We start from the raw sequence: 24,100 nt of genomic DNA, 5'->3' as shown, positions 1-24,100 counted from the left end.
TAAATATATTCTTTCTAGTAAAAATTTGGATAATTACGACACAAATGTATAAGACATGTTAAAAATCATATATAATTCCTGCATATCGCTAATATATTTAAAAATATAAAAAAAGAATAAAAGTAACAATTAATATATACATTCGTAAATAATTTATACTGAAAAAAAATTATTCTGATATTGATTGTCAGAAATAACAAATATATGATATAGCCGAGATACGTAATACTTTTGGGATGAATTTTTCGTACAAAAAGAATTTGATTATGTAAAATGAAATTTTTCTACATAAGGCTTTGCCTTCCAGAAAAAATTTATTTTGAAAATTGAAAAATGAATAACGTTATCAATAATGTATGTTATTTTACTTGTATATATTATTCTTTCGTTCTCTGTATACGAAGATAATATCGTATGACAGGTAATATTTAACGCGTATTTTTTGACAATGGGACGGTGTGTGTAAAATTTATTTAATTTATATATAAAGAGATAAAATATAAATTTTTCATTTTACACATGCAAAATAACTTTTCGAAAAAAGAAAATGTTCAACAACTTCGACGTGTGTGTTGTAACATAAATTCATCTCGATATTCAGATAGTGTATTTCTATACACGACAGATGATACATATGTACATAGATAGATCTGCACTATATGCTTTTGTATATAATTTATATACATGGTACATGTATCGCGTGTATACGCACATACCTTCTTTTAAAAATTTTGCGTATATTATTTTAATCGAAAAAATTAAATCAATGAAATGTATACCACACATTAATCACCTAAATGATTCTTCTTGAATATCGTAAATGTATTTATATTATGTACAATGTAATGTATATTATCTGTCCTGGAGATCACATTGAATCATTATAGCACATCGTTAAAAAGCCATCATTTTTGCTATAAAAGAATTATCTGAATTATTAAAATTATTATGTCTAAGATCTGGCAAAAAAAATGTAAAGTAGTTATGTATGCAAAATGTATGCATAATCACATTATAATCATTTTTTATAATGAATCCTTTTTTTTACTTTCTTTTAATTTTGCTATATTTTATTGTATTAATGTGACTAGTGGATATTAAATTGATGCAAAAGATTTATCGGTTTTTTCTTATATATAAATCTTGTTTTAAATTACATACATTATTGATTATTCTGATAGATAAATAAAGATGGCACAATATTTCTAAAATGTATAATCCTATTTTACTCGTATTTCAAGAAAATTTTTTTCTGAATGGAAAATTTATATTAAAATTATTGGCGTGTTTTTATTTTGGTTTCCACAAATTATTTGAAAGTATAAAGTATTCCGCGAAAAACTCAATATAATTTTTATATCAATATATTTTTAATTTTATTTGAGAAATACGACAAATTTGTTGCATCAACTAATAATGAATTTGCACTATCAACAAATTTTGAAGCAACTAGCAAAATACAAAACACATTCCTCTAAGAAATTGCAATTTTTATTGATTTTCAAACTTTGTAAATTTTTAATAGTAAATAAAAATATTATTTAGTATTATTTGATATAATTTCCGAAGTGAAAATAAGTCGGAACTTAAATGTATAGATCATCTTAATTAGAATTATTTCGCAACATATTTGAGAAACTTCGTGTCGTACGAAATATTTCAAAAAATATATTACGCGATCGCGGGCACAATATATCGATATACAAAGAAACGATTACATCGTTAATATAGAAGGTTCTATTTAGTTTTATCACCTCATCCATTTCTAAATCAATGCACATTAGAATAAAATTGGTCTAATAAAAATTGCACAATACAAAAGGAAAATGTGGAATGTTTTATATATTCCTTTAATACTCTTACATGTAAATAATATTTTTATATGAAACGCTTCTCGAAACAAAACAATTTTTTTATGAAATATTTTCTGCAAATTCTCGTTGCAGAGAAAATATTCCAATGATAGGATATCCTGTATATTTAAGCTATGCTGAACCAGTAAATACAGGAGGATACGTATGGCACTCTCGATTGGCCTGTGCATTCCACAGCTTTTCGAATGCCGGCCGAATTAAAGATATGTTTAGTCTGTATCGACATTCATCAGAAATACAGCTTCCTCGTTTTATTTGGCATCGCATTACGATATAAGCTTCGATTCGAGCCGTATAACCTTCACTATTGTCGATGATATGTACCCGGATTTTGTTCCCCTCGATTCTTGTAGGTTCACTTCCGATCACCCCATCCGGCACTATTGTAAAACCAAGATGAAGTGCCTTCGTCTCTCGTTTTGCTCCATGAATTGTCAAGGCCGCTACCTCCGCTGTCCTAATGATGCAATATTGATTCTTTTATATTACGCTATTAATTCTTGTTCCATTTTAATTGTCGCCATCATATATAGGTAGATATATTTGCGCAGAAAAAAATTGCAGAGATATATACTTACTACAACGTTTAACTGGTGCGAGGCGGGCGAGAGGTAATCCATATTGGTATAGTAGGACGTATAATTTTGATAGCATTGTTGCTGGGAAGCGGTTGTCGTCCACGCTAACCGTTGGTGGTCACCTGGAAAGCCACCGCTCTCCGTCACGGCTGGACTCCAGATACTACTGCTACCACCGCCGCTGTTGTACACGGTGCCGCCTAACTGTTGAAAAATAAAACAATAGGCGTATAAGAGAACAAATATTTTGAAAACATTCAAAAAGCATAGTCAAATTATTTTTGTACGAGAAATTAATTCCAAAAGTAACTCGCCACTTGTTATTTCTGACAATCAATAATATATGCAATATTTTTTGTAGAATTAGTATTTGCAAATGTATGTATTATTTATTATCGCTTATTCTTCTTTTAAATTTTTTAATATTAGTGATATACATCATTTTTATCACGTCTTATATACATTCATGTTGTAATTATTCAAACTTTGCTAGAGAAAATCTATTAAACTGGAACTGTATACAATTAATTTTTTAATTAAAGTGCAAAAAAGCGCAAACGAAATAACACAAAAACGTCGAAATAAGTATCGCTACAGCCCATCGACTTACGCTCGGTGGAGTCGTGCTAGTTGCTAACAGCAAACTAGTAGCGTTTCCCGCGGGTTTATACTGCGGTGAATCCCTTAAAAGCGCCGGAGAACTTGCCGCTGAGCCGCCAGTGCCTCCGCTCCTGAGTACAGAAATGTAATAATGTATACACACATCTATTCTATGTATAATACATTTATACGCAACGGTCGATCGTGCCCCAATTAGGATCTCGAACTTTACACTCGCAATGTTTGTACGTGAGAAAATATAATATCTCGCGTGATACACATATCTCAATAATCTCTGTAACGTGCAGTTGCAATTAAAATATTAGTTTTTCTTTTATTAATTAAAGCAGGTTAATTGTGCCGTCGATTATCTTGCAAAATAAGAGTCGTTAGCGCGATTACACGGTTGTGCGTTGCAAAGGTATACGCGATATTTTATTATTATATTTGAAGATCAAGTAGTATATTTACAAGGGCGTAGTAGCAGATACCGCGGCGGCAGGCGTGGGCGTGGTAGCAATTGAAGGACTTTTTCCAGGGGGTGGATTACTAGCCGGACTCCCCGAGGGTTTCTTCGATCTCGGCGCCTTATCTTGCTGCTGCTGCTGCTGCTTTTGCTGCTGTCGGCATTTAGCTCTCCGATTTTTGAACCACACCTGCAGACATGTAGAAATTATTATTCGCGATTATGTAATCAGAGCCGCTTCTATTGCATATATTAAATCATTAAAACAAAAATAATAATAAATCGCGCATCTGTCGCGAAATGAATCGGGCGTCATTTACACGTTTCAGCGAAGCGTAAATGTGATTTGAAACGAATGAGAACTCTCGCAAAGCTGGCATAATAACCAATTATAAGGGAATACCGGACTGGCACGACTATCAATTACCAATCAAGCTGACTGCAGCAACGCGAACGAAAACGCACACGCGTATATCGGATGCCGCTCGCTATCAGGCTGTCGTTAATGCAGCAGAATTATGAAACCGATTGGTCGTCCCACACACACCGAGCAACTTTTCTGAATAGAATAAGCCGATTTCGCGTACGAACGGGCTCGCTCCAGTTTGTGTTCAAAGTGTCCACTGGTTTTGCACGAACATCTTGTAATGAAGTTGCTAATTATGCTTATATAGATTAAAAAGCTTTTCCGCCGCTCTGGCGCTCAAATGACGTAAATTACTATTCTATCAATTTCTGTAATTTTCCTTGACAGACTTCATCGCGTAAACATTACAGTAATATTGTTCATAATTTATTTTAGTAGATATTAAAGTATAAATTTTCATTTTTAACGAAAAGAATGTTCATAAATAACGATTCGGAGATATATTTTGCGGATTTAATTACTGCATTGGTATACGTCAAAAATGATTCGTTGTCTCTCATAGCTCGTGTTTGTCCTCTGAAACTTCTCTGGTACATAGAAACGATATGGGGGATGTAGGAAGGGACGAAGCGAATGGAAAGAGATAGAAGGAGAGAGAGAGAGTCAAACTTGAAGAAGCCTCGCGATCGATGTTAGAAGCGGAGAGGTGAGCTTGAGTTTCTACGGATTTTCTGGGGGACGACACCAGCAGCTCGCGTTCTTCCATCGAAAGAGTCCGGTATATATATATATATATATATATATATATATATATATATATAGTCGTAAAACGTGAATTCTTCGCTCTCAAGAAACGTTGCAAAAGTATTTTTACCACTGGATTATATTCTATATCGATATTGAGAAATATTGGCAAGACATCAACGTTCGATTTAATATTTATATATATCATAAAATATCTAATAATAACTTATATTTACGAAATGCCAATTTTTCTTTATTCTCGACATAAATTGTAAATAAAAGATTTTTTACGTTCGTTATCTTCCGACACTTAAATTCTGATCCTCATCTTTTCTTTTGTGATATATTTTATCATCTCTTCATCAGTTCACCAATTGATCATGGATTTATTAATTATGTAATGAACCTTGAAATATTAAATTTTACAATTTAACAACGTTAAAGGTAACGTGCTCTATTCATATCAATTATACAGCTTCTCTTCCTAAAAAAATGGATGCTAAAATACGCGATTATATTACGTGAAATGATAGCACATTGACTCCCGTGAGAAAACCAGCTTTGGTGAAGCTACAATGAATACGGAGATGCCCGCGGTTGAAAAGTCATCTAGGGGTCCGAAAACGGCAATCGTGAGCAGTCTCTGGTTTTGCAGTCGTCGGTCGAACGTGCGGAAGACTATGGGCCACGTTGGGCCCATTCATCCCGGCCATAGCCAGGTGTGTTGAACGGCAATTGCGGATGTGAAGCGTCCTTTCCACCCGTGATGAGGGTGGGATATGCGCGAACACGTTCTCGGACCTTCGTGGACGTCGATACGGCGAGACCGCACGGTGTCAGTCGAGACACATCGACATATCGATTCCGAAATTGTCATCGTTCGTGTAGGTTTTCGCGGTATTGTTGCACATTCTCTTGACTGCGCACTATTGAGGACAAATACCAATGGAACATTGCTTGCGATTTCATGTGACTAGAGACCGAACGAATTTTTTTCTTCTTTCTATATACCATTGCAGAGAGGGACATAATAAACGTTTGATGTTCTGCGTAGCTTTTTTATGCCTTTAAACCTTGTGCTTTTTACTTACGCTAATTATAAATAATTGCACGCTTTATAATACTGTGCTTTGACTTTTATTCGCTTTCTTCTCCTGTTGTTATAATTTTATATATAGCTATATCGAATAATGCGTATAATGATACCTTGTACAAATACCTTGTTAAAATGAAATATTACATTTGCAACTAACAATAAACGGGATATGAATTTCTAAATTTTTAATTATAGAAAATCCTATACAGACTAGTAGTTTATCTGTAAATAAAAAGATTACAGTTATATCATTTTTTGAATGAAATCATTATTTTAAATTTTATCGTGGGGGAAGCCAATAGCAGATTCGAAGAATTCTTGTAGGTATTTGCTCTACGACGTATAATTTAATTAACTCTAAAGCAAAGGACAACCACGTAGAAAAGAATCGATGCTGTCAACGTGCCGACAGTGAATACCCTCGGTAATCAGACACTCTCGCACCCTTCGTAGACATGCCGCATTTTTTTACATCAGTGCAGAAATACTTTTTACATACATTTAAAGTTATTTCCAATTGTATTGTGACAGTTATTTAATTTAAGGTATTAATTTAATATTACAAATAAAACGAGACCGATATCGAATAACTATACGATTTCTTTCGATACATATATGATAACTGCATATTAATGCTTTGATAAAGCATAACCAAAAATTGCTGTTATCAACGTTAATAATTTCTTACCTGTACTCGCGATTCCGGTAAATTGATTTTCATTGCCACTTCCTCGCGCATGAAAATATCAGGATATTTCGTCTTTGAAAAAAGCCCCTCTAATACATCCAATTGCGCTCGTGTGAACGTCGTCCTTTCCCGCCGTTGCTTCCTTGGATTGCCTTTAATGCAAAATTTTTAATACAACAGAATAATCATAGAATTTTTTTTTCTAATTTTTTCTAATTTTATTTATTTTCATTTATTTTATTTATTTTATCTGTTTCTCAGATATGCATAAAATCATTGATACATCAATGTTATATAATTTATTAAAAAAAAAAAAAAAATTAAAAGAAATATAAAGCACTTTTTATTCAAAAACAAATAATTTCAGTCAATGATGACTGATATTCAGGAAGGATTTCTCTGTTAAATCTCTAATTTCCAATTCAAACTTGTCCGGCATGATACCGATAATTTTTATAATAAATGAATGAAATTTATAATGTTATAGGTCAACTACATTTAACTAGTTGATAATAATTAATACAATAAATAAAATACATGAATTTATTATCAATAACTAAATAATTAATATTAATAACTTATTATAATAACAGCAATAATATTTTCACAAATCGGAAGTAACTTCGATATATAATTCAAAAGCTTTTATATTAGCACGACAATAATGCATAATTTAGTATTATGTCATTATATTTAAAGCACTTCTATATTTTGCCAATTGTTTTCCAATTACAGTATTGCAACATTAATATCATAACAATCTTCCCATTTTCTCACTCTATGTAAAGGTCGATAACCCTTTTTTTTTTTTTTTTTTTTTTTTCATTTTCGCGATACACATAAGAAATTCACGATCAAAAAAGTGATTTCCGATATGAATCGTCAGTACTAAAACTATAATAAAACAATCTGATGGGCACTCACAGTAGTAGGACTCACCGGCGGGTGTACAACCGGGATAGCCGATGGTGGAGTGTAACGCGTCTATCGACGGCATGCTAAGCGCGCTCATGTAGGGTGCCGTCTTGAGGGCGCCGTAGGGCCCCGCGGCGGATGCGCCGAACGCCGCGGGCCCGAAAAGCTCGGAGGCCGAGGTGGTGGAGGCGGCGAGGCCCCCGAGATCGGTGGCGCCGGCGCCCCCGCTGCAGCCGGAAGTACCTCCGAGGCTGTTCGGCCACATCACCACCCCCTCGGCCCCCAGCACGACCACCCCTCCGCCGCGGTCTCCCTAAAGAGACGTCCTCGACGCCCACGTTATGTGCTCTGCCTGAAAAAGAATCATTGATCATGTATAATGATGATTTATTTGATTGAAAAAAATTGTATTTATACATATATTTCACACACCTGTGATTGGTCTATCCTGTCATCATAAAAATGACAATTAATAAAATTCAAACCGCAAGTTTTAATAAATATATTTTCATATATATGTATATAAATGATTGTGAAATGTTAGTTTGTAGGATTTGTGCACATATATAATCGTATTTTTTATTAAGAAAAAAATTATTAACAATATATTTGCGAAAAAGTCTTCAGTAATTTAATTACTTTTTGTTACAGAAAGGCAGGCGAAAGTTTGACTTTGAACATCGTGCACCTTTGAAGTCGAAATTGACTACAAAATCCTGCGTTTGTCTCTGCCGTTTTTGAATAGATTGTTTGAACAAATAATAATCGATCGCGGTCATGAAAATAAAAACGACACGATCGGGCGGGGGATAATCCGCGGAAGGTGCAACAGGACTTCGGGGAAGGTATATCCCCGACTCTTCTTCTTAAGGAGGCCAATCCAACTCCGAAAACGTCGGGCCCCGAAAACCGAGAACGGATACCCGACCCTGAAGACGCGCAACACGCTCGTAGCCTTTCCGTCGCGCTCTTAGCCGCTTAAGTCGCGTATTTTATCCTCTCCGGTTACAAAGTCAGCAACGGCTATCGTTCTCCCCCTTCTTACACCATCACGGACAATCCAGCTTCTCCGGTGGTAGTGACTTGTTAATTTGTTTGCCGTGACGTTTATTACAACTGCGTTTCTACGCCGTGCACATCTGCGATACAGATGAACAACGATGAAACGCTTATTGTTTCCTGCCTGCCGGATGTCACCGTCCACATGTCTCGGATTAGGGGATGCTAATCGGTAAGTAATTAACATCCACGTCATAAAGAACAATCGAATGAGTCGTCAAGAACGTCAAGATGTGAGTGCTGTGTCCTCGAGTTAATCATTTCTATTGAACGCAAAGATGTAGGACATACAGCCGGATCAAAATTCTTCATCTTTTTTTTTAATCACGTTACTAATGACTACATTTATATCGTTGATTATCATTATTCGTGTTCAATGAGGGAATAAAAATTAATGTTGATATAAATTAAATGCAATCTTCGTGGCATTTGACTTTTATACATATAACGTATAGTGCAATTCAAGCCAAAAATAAATTAGAGTTAAAACTCTTTTAATATTTTAATTAAGTCTTATATTGATGCGAAAAAATGTTTATAGGATACTTGTCCGTCAAAGAAAAATGAACGGCTGATTCAAGCTGTGTTTTTGAAATAAAATCTTACACCAGTCTTTAATAATGTATTGTGCCGTGTTCTCTCTTAACTGCGGACTATATTACTATTTCGAATGGATAGAGCGTATCATATATTCCAAAGACCCCTTTCGAGTCAAGTAATAGAGCTGCCGCAGCGTGAGTCTTTTCGCACAAATATAGAGGAAGCACTCACATCCACCTTCGTATATGCATTGCATCCTGTTGCGTTCGCAATTGAAATTTATACTATCCGACTCTCTACTATATATATTGAAATTTATTATGCGCTGCAATTTAAATACCGAGCGCGTAATATGTACAGTAAGTGGCTTATATCGAATCGACATATTCTGACGATATAAATATATTTACGGTTACTCGTAAATAAATGTCACGAGTTTGCGAAATAAAAAATATTTTAATTTCACAATTAGAATGTAAAAAAATCAGTCACTTCGCGTTTAACACTTTAAAATGAATAAAGTTGTGTATATGGAGAGATAAAATAACGCTGTTGCGAAATATATAGAGTTCTTTATAGACGAGATATCGCCTCGATGAAATTACGCGTACTTAATATCGCAAATGTAAAAGACGAGCTTATACTCTGTGTGTGTGTGTATTGCGTTCTAATATTACGTCTCATTACGCTCGTGCGCAAATTTCCTCCGATCTTCAGGATCGGAATGAAGTTGTCACGCCGCGTTGTGAAAAAGAATCCATAAAGTATACACTACCCCGTGACGCCGCCTTTCGTCTCCCGACTATATTAAAATTTCGCCCGCTATGAAAGGGAGGGCGAAGAGAACGAAGAAAGGCTCGGGCTATTCTCCCGGGTCCTCCTGAGATCAGTCAGGCGCGAATTTCCACTTTTGTGCACTTACGCGCCTCGCGCCGGCCACAAAGCACTTGTTACACTGGGTTGCCACCCAGCATGGGCAAAAAGCGCCGAAAACAACTGTCACTTTCGAACACTTTTTTTTAACAATGACCGCACGCACGACCGTACCGTTTTTCATCATTCCAACAATACGGATACCCTTCGGGTAACATCATCGAATTTTTGATGATTTTTACCACTGCACAGAGAATCACCAAAAATTTAAATATATATATATATATATATATATATATATTTACATCTCTATTATTAAGTAAACTCAATCGTATACTAATTCGAAAAATTCCAATTAACTTGTCGAGAATAAAAGGGACACGACTGTGTGTACCGTCGACACAAAACGGCACGTTTATTTACACTTTTGCCATATTAAAACCGCGTTGCGAGAATCAGGGATGGGGAAAAGAAGCAGAATGCGAGGAAAAGGGCGAGAACGGATACTCGATGGTCCTCGTGTTGCGGTAGCCAGAAGTCTCTTTATCTTTGTGCACTTTGGTACACGGGACAATGCACTTGTTACAGACCGCCAAGTGTGGACAAAATGCCCAGGGCCGCCACTCGATTGGCCCTCGAGGATACTCGAGCAGTCTACGACTCTGTGGAGAGGCCGGGAGAAACGGTATAGGACTAGAGAAAGATAGCTAGGGTGCCTTTTACACCCCCGCGCATTCCCCCGACGCCCTTTCCCGACGAATCGATCTCCCGCTGCAACGAGTCATCCCCACCCTCGCTTCCCTTCGACAGTTCGGCCCTAATGCAAACACTTTGCGTTACCAATCGACAGATATATACCGGCATGCCGTCCCTAATGACTGTTAAATCCCCATTATTACGTTCCGCGTGTGTGCTGCATAAGAGAGAGAGATAGAGGTGGAGGTTTACCCTCTCGTCACCGAAGAATTCGATTTACGAACGTCCAGCAGATCGTATCTGTGAGGATCGGTTAAGCCAACGGGGCGCACGTGCATAGCGGATACGCGTTTCGCTGTTGCATCTTGAATCCGCGGCGAATTCCTGCGGTGACAAATCCGAGAATTGTTTCAGACTCTCTGTCAACGCGCCGCGACGTGTTAATTCCGCATGACTGACATTTTTTTTTTTATAATCCCAGAATTGTTTCCGAGCTTCATGTCGATACCCGCATACGGTGCATTATTTCTCCGCGTGATTGAAATAATCAAGTAAATGACGTTTCGTTGCTCGGTTTCGTTAAAAGTTGAAGACTGAAATCTCTTATTGTTAGCGCGGTATAATAATTCGCGGGAAAATGATGATGAGACAGAGAGGGAAACTCGCGACGAGATCTACGTGAAAAACAAAGTAGCAGCGTCCCCGGGATTCATTCGCGAGGGATGCAACGTCGTTTCTGCATTAGGTAGCGCGGTTTGCGGCTTCGGTACATCCGACGGTACACGAAGAACGACGCACTGTCGGAGCTATCCCAGAAAGTTAAGTCGCGGCCGCATTGTTTCCAGGAGTATTTGCACACAACCGCATTGTTCCTGAAGAGCCCGTTCCGTATAACCCCACAATGAACGTTTCATGTATATACGTACGATATGTTGCGTGAAGTGCAGCCGTCCGCGAGGAAAGCCAGAAGGTACTTGTGAAACGAGCGAGGTATTAACTGATTTTATGAACGATTTTTCGAGATATTGCGCGAGTACTCGAATACTTATTCGTCCAAATGACGCGCTTCCATCGCGATAATTTTGCAATGATCTTTACGCGTCGAGTATCAAGAGAGAGTCTTCACCTTCTCATAATATTCTCAATTTAATATTTTGTTACCCTGAAAATCGTGATAATCATGGACTATTGGAAGAATTTTAGAAGAATTTCTCTCTCATTAATATTTACCACGATAAAAATAGTAATATCTACCACAATAAAATATAAAACATGTTCGATGAATTTTACTATGTACATAGTAAAATTTATTAATAATTTTTATCGTGATCAATATTAATCAGAGAAATTCTTATAAAATTCTTCCAGTACCATATTGTCCCTGATTACCATGATTTCAGGGTAACATCTAAGAGAAAATTCTTTCCGTAATAATTATATTTTTGATGCAAAGTAGTAAAACAGCGGAATGATGACGATTTGCCTTAGCGGAAATATTTATAATGCTTGGTTTGCTGAATGCACAAAGGACGGTAGAAACTTTCTCTCATTATTGGATAATAAAGTCATAATTAATACAATTACCTAACGCTAACGACACCGGGCGCACGCGGCTTTGTTTGGTCCACGTCGAGTGCAGCATCTCGCGGAAATAATTACCTCGGCATGAAGCTTGAACTTTTTCACGGAAAGGCGGCTTTATGTCGCGGAATCGCGCATACATATATACACATACATATATATACACACACGCACACTTGATGTAGCCCGGATTGTATAGTAGGATATACCTCTGTCAAGGAGCGGCGTGCACCAGCGTAGCCATGCGCACGGAGTCGTGCACGAGGAAGCGTTTCTACGAAGCAGAGTCGCGTTGAATGCAATCTTAGCCCCGGGTATTGGGGCGTTTGTTGCGCGTTCATTGAGCGTAAAACTTAATTCCCGTAGAAATTCCACGAGGTATATACACGGGGTATACCTCCGGCCCCGGGCTTGTTCTCCGCTAGTTAGTCTTTATACCAGGCCGGCAAAAAAGGAGATGCCAATGGGGGTTGCGCCCGACGGGGATGAGCCTCCTTCGTTTCGTCGTCTCCCTCTCCTCCCCCTATCGCCTCCACCTGCCTCCATTCCGCTTCGTGCTCCTTTATGTTCCGCCCTGACGGACGGTGGAACTTACTGATTCCTCAGAGCCAATTTCGAGGAGGTTTTGTTCCCTCGAGCCGTTCACGGTTCTATGGTGGCCACGTCAATCCTCCCGTCGAAGGTACAGCGCGACATTGGGACCCATTCGCACGTGATAACATCGACCAGGGATTCCGAGAGACTTGATACTTCGAAGATGCCGGAGCCGAGATTGAATCCGTGGCAGCAAATCAAGAAGGACTATGGCGTCTTTAAAATCTTCGCTTAAAAGGGCGGGGTCTTTTATATAATCGATATAATAGTCAGTTTATGTGAGTTTAAGTTACAAGTCTCATTTTTTTTTCAAGTCAAAATTTAAGTATACTCTTCTTATAATTAAATCCATCGCTTAATTGCTCCATGGTATGTCTAGGATGTTAGATCTTATTGCGCGAAAATAAAAAAATTATTTTTGTTAACGTGAAAGATCAACTTTGTCCTTGCATGCGCAGTTCTCGTCGTGGAAGCCCTCGAAACACTTGTCAGCATTGTTGTTCGGCTTCGATATATTTTTCAGCATCGAAGCGACCGTGTATAATTAAAAGCATCCGCGTGTCGTGATTTAAATTATTACTTTTCAACCTTATTTTTAATCGTAAAGCACCGACAAGATAATAATACAATATATAAATTCAACCTTTTTACACTTTATTTGCAAGAATATTTCTCAGAAAGCTGCGAGTATAAATTATCAACTTTGCCAATTATTCAAATATTTTTTCGCCGCGCGCGATCTTATATAGAATTATCTTTCCTCGAAATAATTTATCATTTACGATGCACTCGTTCAATTCGCCATGTCCTTCTTGACGCTCAGGAATGTCATGTTCACTTTATATTTATCGCGAAATCTTCACACATTTGCTTCGTCTCGATTCGATACATATAATGTACGGTAATATCTTTACATTCACGACGATCGAGCTTCGTTTTGCCCCTTTCGAACAGTCTCAGGTAGCCGCGTATTCAAAGCGTGAGCAATATTGCATTCGTAAAACGAGGTGATAATTTTTTTATAAACTCCCTTTACAAACTAAAATTTAAAGACGGAACAAAATTGGATAAGATTCTTCCTTAACGATATGACCCAACCATTCTTGCAATATTTTCGAACGTTTCTCCATCGAAAAATTCTCATCTAAATATTTCTTCACCCTAATTCAGAGTTTCTTTGACATTTCCTTCAAAACGATCGAATTTCTGAAAAATCGGTAACCGTCGTCGCACGTTTCTCTTTAAAACAGTTTGCACGAAATTGTTCCGCGATAGTCGCAAAAGTCGACGACATATAGTCAGCACTCTTTGTTCTCCACCGAAAAACACGCTTTCGTTTCGGAGTCGATCGGACGCGCTCGCGACAGACTTCCCGCATTAGATTCGAGGATCAGGAAGCGACTAGGATCGTCCTGCGGAGAACGCGCTAGCGTGTGTAGACGACGACGACGACGACGATGACGATGACAAGAAGACGAAGGACCTCCTCGTGGAAGGCGGACCTTAAACGGGAGGGAGGCAGAGAGCAGCGGCAAGCCAAGAAGATTACCGTAAGCAGATTATTTCCGTGGAAATCCCGCTGGCCAACTCTCTCGGCACGCTACCATGCTGCAGCGCGTTTCGGAACCGAAACTTCCCGCGGAATTGCAGGCGCGAACGGAAATAGTCGAAGCTCGCCGTAGCGAGCTACAAGATCTGCTCTGACAGCAGCCGTCGGACATCGTAGATAAGATTATTGAGGTATCAAGCGCATCGTGCTACGTAAAATAGATCCTGACGAGAGCCGTTGACTATATAGCATCGGAAAAGCAGCGCGACAGCTGCTTCTCTTATATGCGAAATGCCTACGTTATTAATACGAAGATCCGTCGATATTCTCGTGTTCGATTATTATAATCTAAATTAAATTGACAAGTCATTCATATATGAGTAAAGTTGTCGATTATATATATATATATAATAACATTGATATAGCAATGTCAAAAGTAAAGCAGATGTAAGCTTAGAGTAGGGTTTGTTTGTTTATTTTCGTACAATAATCAATGTCACAGGTGCGTGTGATCATTCTGGTGATGATCATAAGCTGCCGATGAAATCGGGTTTACTAATTCAATTGTTTATGTATATGTAGAAGAGCGTAACGAATTTTCACAGAGAGATGAGAGAATGATGGGTTTCAACCTCGGCGCCGATGATGTGTCTTGTTGCACTCTGAAAAAGCTCGGAATTTTTATCGGCTTGACTATTCTCGAAATAACAACAGATATTTTTCTTTTTTTTTTTTTTATTTTTTCATCAAAAATACAGCGCCGCGATTAGTGCGGAATTATTAATCGTGCAAAATGCGAAAAATAGCGGAACTTTTTTCTAACGGCCGACTTTTTTTTTTGTGTGTATTTTACGTCAGCTAATAATCCCCGCGGGTGCGGATTCAATTAATAGTCCCTCCCGGCGAATACGGTATATTTCTTTTCGCGCGTAAATGTTAACGTCGCGTATTTCACGGGTCCATACACACTTTTTCCCCGTCACGCTCGCGAAATTCCCCTCGCTGTGCGGAATTTCGCACGGTTATTTCGAAACAAGTTCGTCCGCGAATTTATACATTCTCTCTTTGGCCGGATGAAAGCTTCCATGTACGCCTCGCCGATTAAATGTCGGCGTTTTCGAGGTATTCGCGCACCGCAGCGCCCGAATTCGGTTGATTCGCTCGGCCGGGATTCTCTCTGTCTCTCTCTTTTTTTTTCGTTTACCGCGGGAAGTAATCGCAGAGGATATCCGCAATCCGCAGAAATCATAAAAACCGTGGCGTATACGCGGTCGAATTCGATTGCGCGGGAGAGAGCCCGACATAGTCGAGAGTGATTATTAATCATGAGTTTTTGGTAAGAAAGATGGCATTTTAAATGAGAAACCTAAATCGTCGAGTGTTATCAAAATGTGAAATATTAAATTGTGCTCGTGCGAATTTATTTGTCTCTAAATAATATATATATATATATTTTGTATATAAATGGCACGAGATTTTCGGCTACATACCTTTACCTTTCTCCAATACAATATTTTATTATATATCGCTTCGAATATCTGTACAGGCAAAACTCGATCGTTTTATAATGCTCTTGCAATTTGACAAGATAAAAATATTAAATTGTTAAAAATCTAAATTATTGTACGAACGTAGAGGAAGCCTTGCGTAGCTGTTACGAAACGAGTTATTTGATCGATACAAAATGTCATTGGTGATTGGCGATGCGGTGATAAACAACACACTCGATTATTATCTACGATGAAACTTACGATTTAGTGATTATTAATCTGGTGATTATATTTAATAGAGAGATGCGTACATTTGGTTGTCATCATTGCAATGCCGCTCGCTTTCACTTAAAGTCTCAAATGCACAGCGACTGCTTAACAAGAGATTACGATGATGATACCGTGAAAATAGAAAGTGGGACCAAATATAAATGCGGAAATTATAGACTCGAAGATTCAAATTCACCTTTTCATATCTGTAGATTACCGTAGCGAGATAAGACTGACGACAAGCTAAAAATATAATCGATGTTTCGCATCACACTAAAGGCACGTTTATCAAAATTCGTGGCGACGAAATTAGGTCAATCTCTCGATTATCCCATTAGAAGATGCGATCTTATTGATTAATGCCGAGCAATCGGAGCATCGTGTTGTGCGAATGACGGATGAACACAATATCTATACGATATACACGTGGAGAATGTAGGTCAGACGATTCGCAACAGAAGGTATAGGAAGATCATCTCGATGGCCGGGAAAGGCGAAAATGACATCGAAAATGTGATCGGAGCGTGAGTTTTTTAAATCCAGGTTCGTCTTTCCTTAACCCGGAGTCGCGGAACCTGCTGGATCAGCGGAGACTTCTCGTACAACGAGAACGGAGTGCTCCGAGAGTTCCGGTCTCTCCCCGAAATCTCGCGGTAGAGGATGAGATGTCGTACTCACCCGATCGTAATTGGCCGGCGCCGGTGCTCCCGCGTCGATATTCCTCGTCTTGAGCCCGATTAATCCAGACGAAGCCCCCGAACTCGCACTCCAACCAACACACACCGTGGCCCGACGCGCAATACTCTGCCGGCGCGCGCTCCAATGTCAGAAAAGAGACGGGCTAGGTCGGGTTCGATCTCGCGCACACCACTGCGAAAACCGGCGTCGTCTCTCGCCACACCACCAACGGGACGACGACCAACAACTCTCCGAGAACGAGAGCGCGACCGATAGCTCGTAGAATACGGATGTATACACGATAATGACTATTCTATTCCCTAATCCGTCGGAGTCGTCCACGGCGCGGCTTCTCTCTTTCTCCCTCTCTGTCTCGCGCTTGCCCTTTCTTCCTTCCTCTCGCTTTCTCTCCCGTTCCCTCCCTTTATCCGCGTACGTCCCTCTCTCTCTCTCTCTCTCCGTCTCACGGAATGTGGGACAGATGGACGGAGACAACCGAGACGAGAGACGACGACGATGGTCCGTACAGAGACCAGCGCGCGAGCGGCTATTATAGCAGGAGGGCGTAGGAGAGCGCCCGGCTCAACTTTTCACGAGAACTTTAGTTGTTACGGATCGCTCTCTTGGTCGAGGGGTTATGCGCGAGGGGGACGCTCGTGTGCGCCGGCCGTCAGCGGGGGAGGGACGAGTCTCGACGTCGAGGGAGAGCATGGAGAAGGGATGGGGGTTGCAAAACCGACAGAGAGATACCGGCCGCGACGCTACGAGAGAGGCGAATGCGGAAGCGAGAGAAGGAAAATGCGGCTGACAGGCAGAGAGGCAGACAGTGAATGAAGAGAGGGAGACCACCTCTTGCGCGCGCTCAACCAACGAGAGGGGATGGAAAAGGACGGTAGCGGGAGGGATGGTGAATTCCGGTGCGAGAGAGAGAGGGTAGGTGAATTCCGCGCTCGTGTCGAACCGCGTCGACTCGTTCCGGAATTGGCGTGGCAGAGAGGCAGTACCAACATCCCTGCAACAGCATGGCGGGGATCCAATGGTAACCCCGGGGTACGCCGACCTCGACGACCGCGATGGCAACGCGCGTGTGACAACGGCGTTACGTACAGTCCGTCTCTAAAAATATACTCAAACCCGGAGAGTCTTCTCTCTCTTCTCTTCTTCCCTATCCCTTTTTCAACGCGGACTTCCTACGCTTGCGTCCGCGATATATCTTTCGAGCTTGAAAGAGTGTGCGAATAGATTACGAGAAAATAGGTAAGAGTCTCTCTCTCTCTTTCATCCCCATCCCCCTTCTCTCTCTTTCTCTCACTGGCCATTACTTTGCTACGTTAAGAGCGAGCATGTTTTGGCACTTCTTGGCGAGAGAGCAATTGACTTCCGCTCGCGATGATTTGTCGAGATTAAAATTTTTCCGCGGAATATGTAGAAAAGATTGAATGAGAGAGAGAGATCAGTTACCCATATATTATAAACAAAAAATTTCGTACATTTTATTTATATCTGCAAAAGTAATAGGTTTGAAATTAAATTTCTCGCTATTTAAAAAAAAAGAGAGAAATACTAGTGATAGAGCATTATTAAATGTTAGATAATGTTAGAATATTTTATCATTTTTCTATTATTCTTTGTATTTTTTGAGAGAAAATTATCAAACTCTTTGACAATAAACTTTCATTCAATTTAATCCATTCAATCGCATTTACTTTGCTTATACATAAATACAAATTATAATATATTTAACACATTTGATACATATGACAAAGTCGTATTAAATTCTTATAATAATATATAGATAATAATTTATCATAAAGAAAAAAAATACGACATATATTGTATAAAATGTTCGTGTTACATTATATTTGTAAAGCACGAGAGAACGTAGTAATTACGATGTGTGTAAAGCTGGCGTCTGATTTCGTGGAAGCTCATAAACAATTAAGAGCTCTGGCTTTATTTTCCAATAGTTTTATATTTCTTGATAGTTTAAACTTTAAACAAATAGTTACAGTTATAAAGCAACAAAAATGCCTAGAGACAAAAAGACGCAGTTTTACACAGTGTCTCATTTTGTCTTACAACATTTTCATTATCATTAATTATCAGGATTATAAAAAATATGTTACATATAAGTTTTAAAAAGAATCGATTTTCGAGAATTATATTTATTCTAAAGCTAGAACGAATTTCCTTCGAGTTTTAATTAGTTATTAGTATTAAATCGCGCGCGCTATTAAAATGAAGTTGCCGATGTTTGTAAAATTAGAATAGCGAATAACTTCAGTCATTATCGAAACGCCGCGAGTTCTATATAGTGCGAGCATCGTTCCGTTTTATTTTTTAGTAAGCATAATCATTTCTAATCTTTGCGTAATATTTATCAATCGCATATCATAATTTCGACGTTCACATGCAGTCATAATTATTCGAAACGCACATTTCGCAAAAACTTTGATGCAAAATCTATGCCAATATAACTCAATTTAACCTAATCTGTTCGTATTAATTCTAGCTTACATTATTTATATCGTGTATGTTATAATGCAAAATGATAAAATTATTTTAATATATAAATATGTATTTTTTGTTACAGGTAACATTGCGATTCACGCGTCGTGTCGAGAGTGCTGCGTAAAGTTTCGCTTGTCGGGAGTGCCGCATAAATATAAGTGTCGTAATTATTCGATCGTAATTATTCGTGTTTTCGCGAGTGTCATGAGTGCTACGAAAGACCAAGAGAGAAGGAGGAGACCCGGGGAGGCATCGGGCAACAACGAGACAACTATGAGGTATACAAAAAGATATATAACATTTCTTTTAAGAAACATATAAATTTTGTCATATTTGTTCAAGTATCTCTATGATAATACGTATGAATTTTATTATTACAGGTAAGCTACGCGCGAGTTTTTAACTACGAGATTTTCGAGTGCCGAACGGCACTCGTCGCGTCGCGTCGGGAGTGCCGTATAAAGTGTCGGGCGATCGTAATTATTCGTGTTTTCGCGAGTGCCGCGAGCAACAGCGGGGCACTCTAAGGTATACAAAATAAATATGTAATAACATTTCTTTGAAGAAACATATATTTTGTTATATTTGTTCAAATATCTCTTTAAAGAATGCGAAAAAAAACTATGAAATAGTTATTGCACATTAGTAGGCATTTCCCTATATATAATTGAAATATTTGTTTTCAGATCAATGCGCTGCAACTCCGTTATTGCACCTATCGGTGAGTGAGAAATTGTTTATTTTCTAACATTTCTATATAGCGGCAATCAAATCTGCACGCGCTATAATTTCCGTCCACCCTAACATTGAACGCACACGCACGGAATACAGATCGTGCCTTATTAGCAGGTTATCGAAAATCACATTACTACAGCCTGTCTCAAAAGCCGATGGCACGCGCGGTAATAATCTCGGAGAGACTGGAGATTCTTCGGCGCTCTTCGACGTTCGTCCTCTCGCGTTGGATCTCGACGCCTTAATCTCGTTACCGCTCGAAGACGCCGCAGCGCGAATAATTTTTTCTCCCTCGGACCACGGGGTCTCCGGATCCCCCCCGGATCCGTCGACGTTCCTCCACCCTTCCTTTTGACGCGCTCTGTAGCCAGGTGATAGCTACATACCCGCGGTATACCCGCAACATAGCAATTTAACTTGCTCACGTGCGAGCGGTTAATGCTCTTACGGGATTTCGAAAAGATCAGCCAGCATTACTATGCTATTAGCGTAGCTAAAACCGGCTTGCTTCCATAAACCTATACTAACGCCGCGGCCACTTTATTCACTACCGGGGTCCATTCATGCGCTCTTACGCCAATTTTCCTCATTGACAGATCGGGACTATACGCGCGTCGTACGTGTATCCTGACGAGGCGCCGCTATTTCCGTCGAGTTCTTGCACCTGCGTCTGTGCTATCGATTTCGACGTCGACGACGAGACGGACGAGACGCGCGTCGTCCCTTTTTGACATACGCGATGACGTATCGACGTGGCAGGGGTTTCGTTCTCTTTCTATCTCTCGTTTTGCAGTTCGTGGGAATTAGCGATTCCGGACACACGTGGCGCTAACGTAAATAGTGTCGTGTATGTATGTGCGTGTGTATGTGAAAAGTGGTTCGCCGCAGAATGTTTGATGTCCTCTCTTGCATTTGCGCAAAGATGCGAAATGGGGAGAAAAAATCATTTGTACATACGGAGCAAATATTCATATATGTACTTTCTACTACTAAAGCTGAAAATTGACAAAAGAAATTACACTTGTTAGTTGTTTCGTCTTATTTTATAGCAAGAAGATTGTCTAAAAACTTATTTGTTTGAAAAGAATAATTAGGAGAGAGAGAGAGAGAGAGAGAGAGAGAGAGAGAGAGAGAGAGAGATTGTTGAAGCTCACGTAATACAAATATGACTCGGTCTCTAATTATGTTGATAATATAAATAAGATACTTTGTAAGCGGATTATCTATATACATTTTTGACACTGAAGATATGGTATATAAGAAAAAGGAAAAAGAAAGAGAGAATCGTTTTCCAAAATTATTTATTTTTTGTTTATAATTGAGAATTATTTTCCAAAATTATTTATCCTATGTTTATAATTGATACAACGCTAAAATTATTTCTGCAAACAACAGGACAATATGGATGGAAAGATTAACAGATTTATTGCCGGTTTTAACTCAAATTACGCGATAAGGCGCATGAAACGCTCTCGCACAGTTTTTAAACCGTAATCTACTCCCGGTAGCATTAAGAGATCTGCATCAAATCGATAGTGGTATTACAGGTATTACATAGCATTAAAGTAAGAACCACCGATCCTAGTTTGACACGATTAATTAATTAATCGGTAGCAATTTCACTGCCGATTTTTTTTATTCGCGAAATTTTGCGACAATATTTGCGGTAATATTAAGATTGACTTTTATAACGCGATCTATATTCGTGGGAAAATTTTTTTCGGTTATCGCACGTTGTGTAATTTTAGCGAGCACTCCATCGAGACAAAGAAAATTGGCTGCTATCTACTTATATTCATTATAGCTTATCCTGCTTGTAACGCCAAAACAGACAGGCGTTTGCACCTCTGTTATCTTGTGCACTCGCTACGCCGGTTTCAATTAATATAAGACGGCACTTAAAGATTATTATCCTCGTTACTAAACGAGACAAACGCTCGCAGCTGCGGATTATTCCTCAGCGAGTTCCATTCGTGACTGAAATTCTGTCGGCAGATGAGCAGACAAATGTTTTCAGCGGCAGAGATTCCAAAATACAACGCGTACATCGTACTTAATTAATTAACGAATCAAAATCACTCGTTTTATATATTGTACTAGAAACAATACAAACACATCATACATTCATGAATCCGACAATTCGATTAGCCAGCACATCGGGAATAAACGGAAATGTATATGTGTTTAACGCGAGAGACTCATAAATCGAAGGTATACCGAGACTTAAACAAAGCGACGAGACAGACCTCTCGACACGGGAATTAAGTCGCGAATTATAACCTCCGCGTGCAATCTTCCAAGGATCTCGACGAGGGAGATCAGCCCCGGATATTCGGGAGGTCATCCCTTTTCTGCGGGCGCCAAAGTCGTTCCCGAAATCTCTTCTCGCACAGACGCTTAAGGACGACTCTCGTTAAACGATCGATGCGCGCGAAAGCGCATTCGTGCTTTGGCGCTTGAGAGAAGCGCTGCCGGATTTTATATAGAATGTAGTTCATGCTCATCATCCCGAAGATCAGCCGGCTGAGCCGTTCGACAAACTGTTCGAACAAAAAGCACTGAAAAAAGACAACTCGGTGCAAATAACCTTTGCTACGTTTCCCCTTTATCCGTACCTTCTGTCTCTCTCTCTCTCTCTCTCTCTATTCTCTTTCGTCCCAGCGTTATGTCCTTCGCCCAGGATTTGTCTGTCTCTTTTCCGTCCCGGGAAAACCTTCCCTTTCCTCTCCTCTTTCGCCGCGACGAGGACTCTCCTTGTCGCGCTCGCGCGATGCGAGGCTCATTGACGAGGAGAGAACGGAATTTGAAACTGAGGCAAGCCGCTTATGAAGCTTTCGCGTAAATCACCGGTGAAAGTCACCGAGTTACCAAGTCAATGAATTACACACCTCGCCATACCCGACGGGGTCACGCGCGCCTTGGGGTTAGTGAGAATGATAAGTGTCTTCCGGTTTTAATAAGATACATATACCTCGCTCTGTGCCGAGTACCTGACATTGATTATACGATCACTTAAGTTATGTCATCGTTAAACAAATTCCGGAGTAGAGCGCGTATATAACGTAGATTATATATAGAATTTTCAAATGTTTCGTCGGCTATTTTTTTTTCTTTTTTTTTTTATGTGTAATATATAATATATAACAAATAAATAAAATACATTTCTTTTCTTCCGATCCAATTTAATATCAATTGACTCGAAACGTCAACTTCCATTCGATAATCTTCTAATCGCAGATCTCGCGTGGTTTACTTTCGTCGTACGACTACCGTTCGATCCAGCACCGTAATGTAAATTCGATCGACTCCATCGACACGGTGGGCTCCATTATAAGCATTGTGTCCAGGATGTCCACCCACCCGTCTCGTTCGCCGAACACTATCCGGAGTGGCAACGAACGCCATTGATAATGATTGATCACGCGAGTGCAGATAGAATCACGGGAGGAAAATGGATGCTCAGAGATGCTCCACGGGTCTCGAGTGGATTTTCGTTGCGGATGCACTTGGTCTATTCTTTTCTGAGACAGTTTTGCATGTCATCTCGGTCGTCCGAATATTTACAATGTCATGATTCTAGTTTACTACAGGTGTTCCATGAAACCTACGATTTCGTGTGAAAATATCTTTCACGGGAAAGTTACATTTTTTATTATACGTAATACATCTCTCGAAACTTTCATCTGTAAAATATGTTTGATATAAAAGAGTTTTGCATATAAAGAATAGCAGATTGCTAATATGGCACAGATTAAATTAAAAAAAAAAAATCAACATCATTAATCTTCGCGATCGATAAATAAGTAAAATAAAAAATATAATTATTGCGCAACATTATTAGCTACATATTCTAAATATATTTATCATAATTGAACATACGATAATATAGCTATATTTTTTTCACGAAATTAAAGTTTAAACAGGCACGAACAAGTGAATAATAAGCAAATTATATGATTGTGCGAGTTTTTTTGACCCAAGCTGAGATCGCGTCAGACTCTGACTCTCGATACACTCGCAGATAATTTGATTGTGCCATCCAATGGCGAGTTTCTAAGCGATGCCCCGCGGGGAGGCCCAATCCCACGGTCCATTCACGTAATTCTGCAGCGTAATACTCGCGGGACGCGAGATACTGATCGCGTACGACCAATAAGAAATTGATTCCACGCAGTCACCAATCTCGGCGTCATCGC

General features: G+C 39.2%; 1 protein-coding gene and 1 long non-coding RNA gene across 3 annotated transcripts in view; one reads left to right on the top strand and one right to left on the bottom strand.

Moving 5' to 3' along the window:
* Positions 1–1,475: 1,475 nt before the first annotated feature.
* Positions 1,476–17,575, bottom strand: otd2 (homeotic protein ocelliless). Of its 2 annotated transcripts, none has more exons than XM_029300922.2 (7): positions 16,659–17,575; positions 7,353–7,680; positions 6,414–6,565; positions 3,524–3,708; positions 3,063–3,183; positions 2,453–2,656; positions 1,476–2,331 (listed from the first exon to the last, which is right to left on the bottom strand). In XM_029300922.2, the coding sequence occupies exons 2-7, from the start codon at positions 7,591–7,593 to the stop codon at positions 2,230–2,232; spliced, it is 1,005 nt and encodes a 334-aa protein (XP_029156755.1). In that variant the 5' UTR covers positions 7,594–7,680; positions 16,659–17,575; the 3' UTR covers positions 1,476–2,229. The 2 variants fall into 2 exon arrangements, with proteins under 2 accessions (XP_029156755.1, XP_029156754.1); XM_029300921.2 differs by having other exon boundaries at positions 7,338–7,680; positions 16,659–17,572.
* LOC146724290 (uncharacterized) overlaps positions 8,288–24,100 on the top strand; it is a 93,012-nt gene continuing 77,199 nt past the window's right edge. Inside the window, exons 1-2 of the long non-coding RNA XR_014924133.1 lie at positions 8,288–8,559; positions 19,252–19,447. This is a non-coding gene — a long non-coding RNA (uncharacterized LOC146724290). The remainder of the gene's footprint in view (positions 8,560–19,251; positions 19,448–24,100) is intronic.

This window comes from Nylanderia fulva, unplaced genomic scaffold (assembly GCF_048542155.1).
Source record: "Nylanderia fulva isolate GAGA-0341 unplaced genomic scaffold, ASM4854215v1 Scaffold14, whole genome shotgun sequence".
NCBI classification, from domain to species: domain Eukaryota; kingdom Metazoa; phylum Arthropoda; class Insecta; order Hymenoptera; family Formicidae; genus Nylanderia; species Nylanderia fulva.
The sequence above is the reverse complement of the archived record's forward strand: the minus strand, read 5'-3'. Positions and strand labels throughout refer to the sequence as shown.

Bases quoted from the DNA above. Each gene is read 5' to 3' on its own strand.
- otd2 (XM_029300921.2), bottom strand. From the start codon at position 7,593: ATGTGGCCGAACAGCCTCGGAGGTACTTCCGGCTGCAGCGGGGGCGCC. The intron at 6,566-7,337 runs GTGAGTGCCCAT...TTTGCATTAAAG, and splicing joins CGCCGGTGAGTCCTACTACT to GCAATCCAAGGAAGCAACGG. The intron at 2,657-3,062 runs GTAAGTCGATGG...ATTTTTCAACAG, and splicing joins CTAGCACGACTCCACCGAGC to TTAGGCGGCACCGTGTACAA.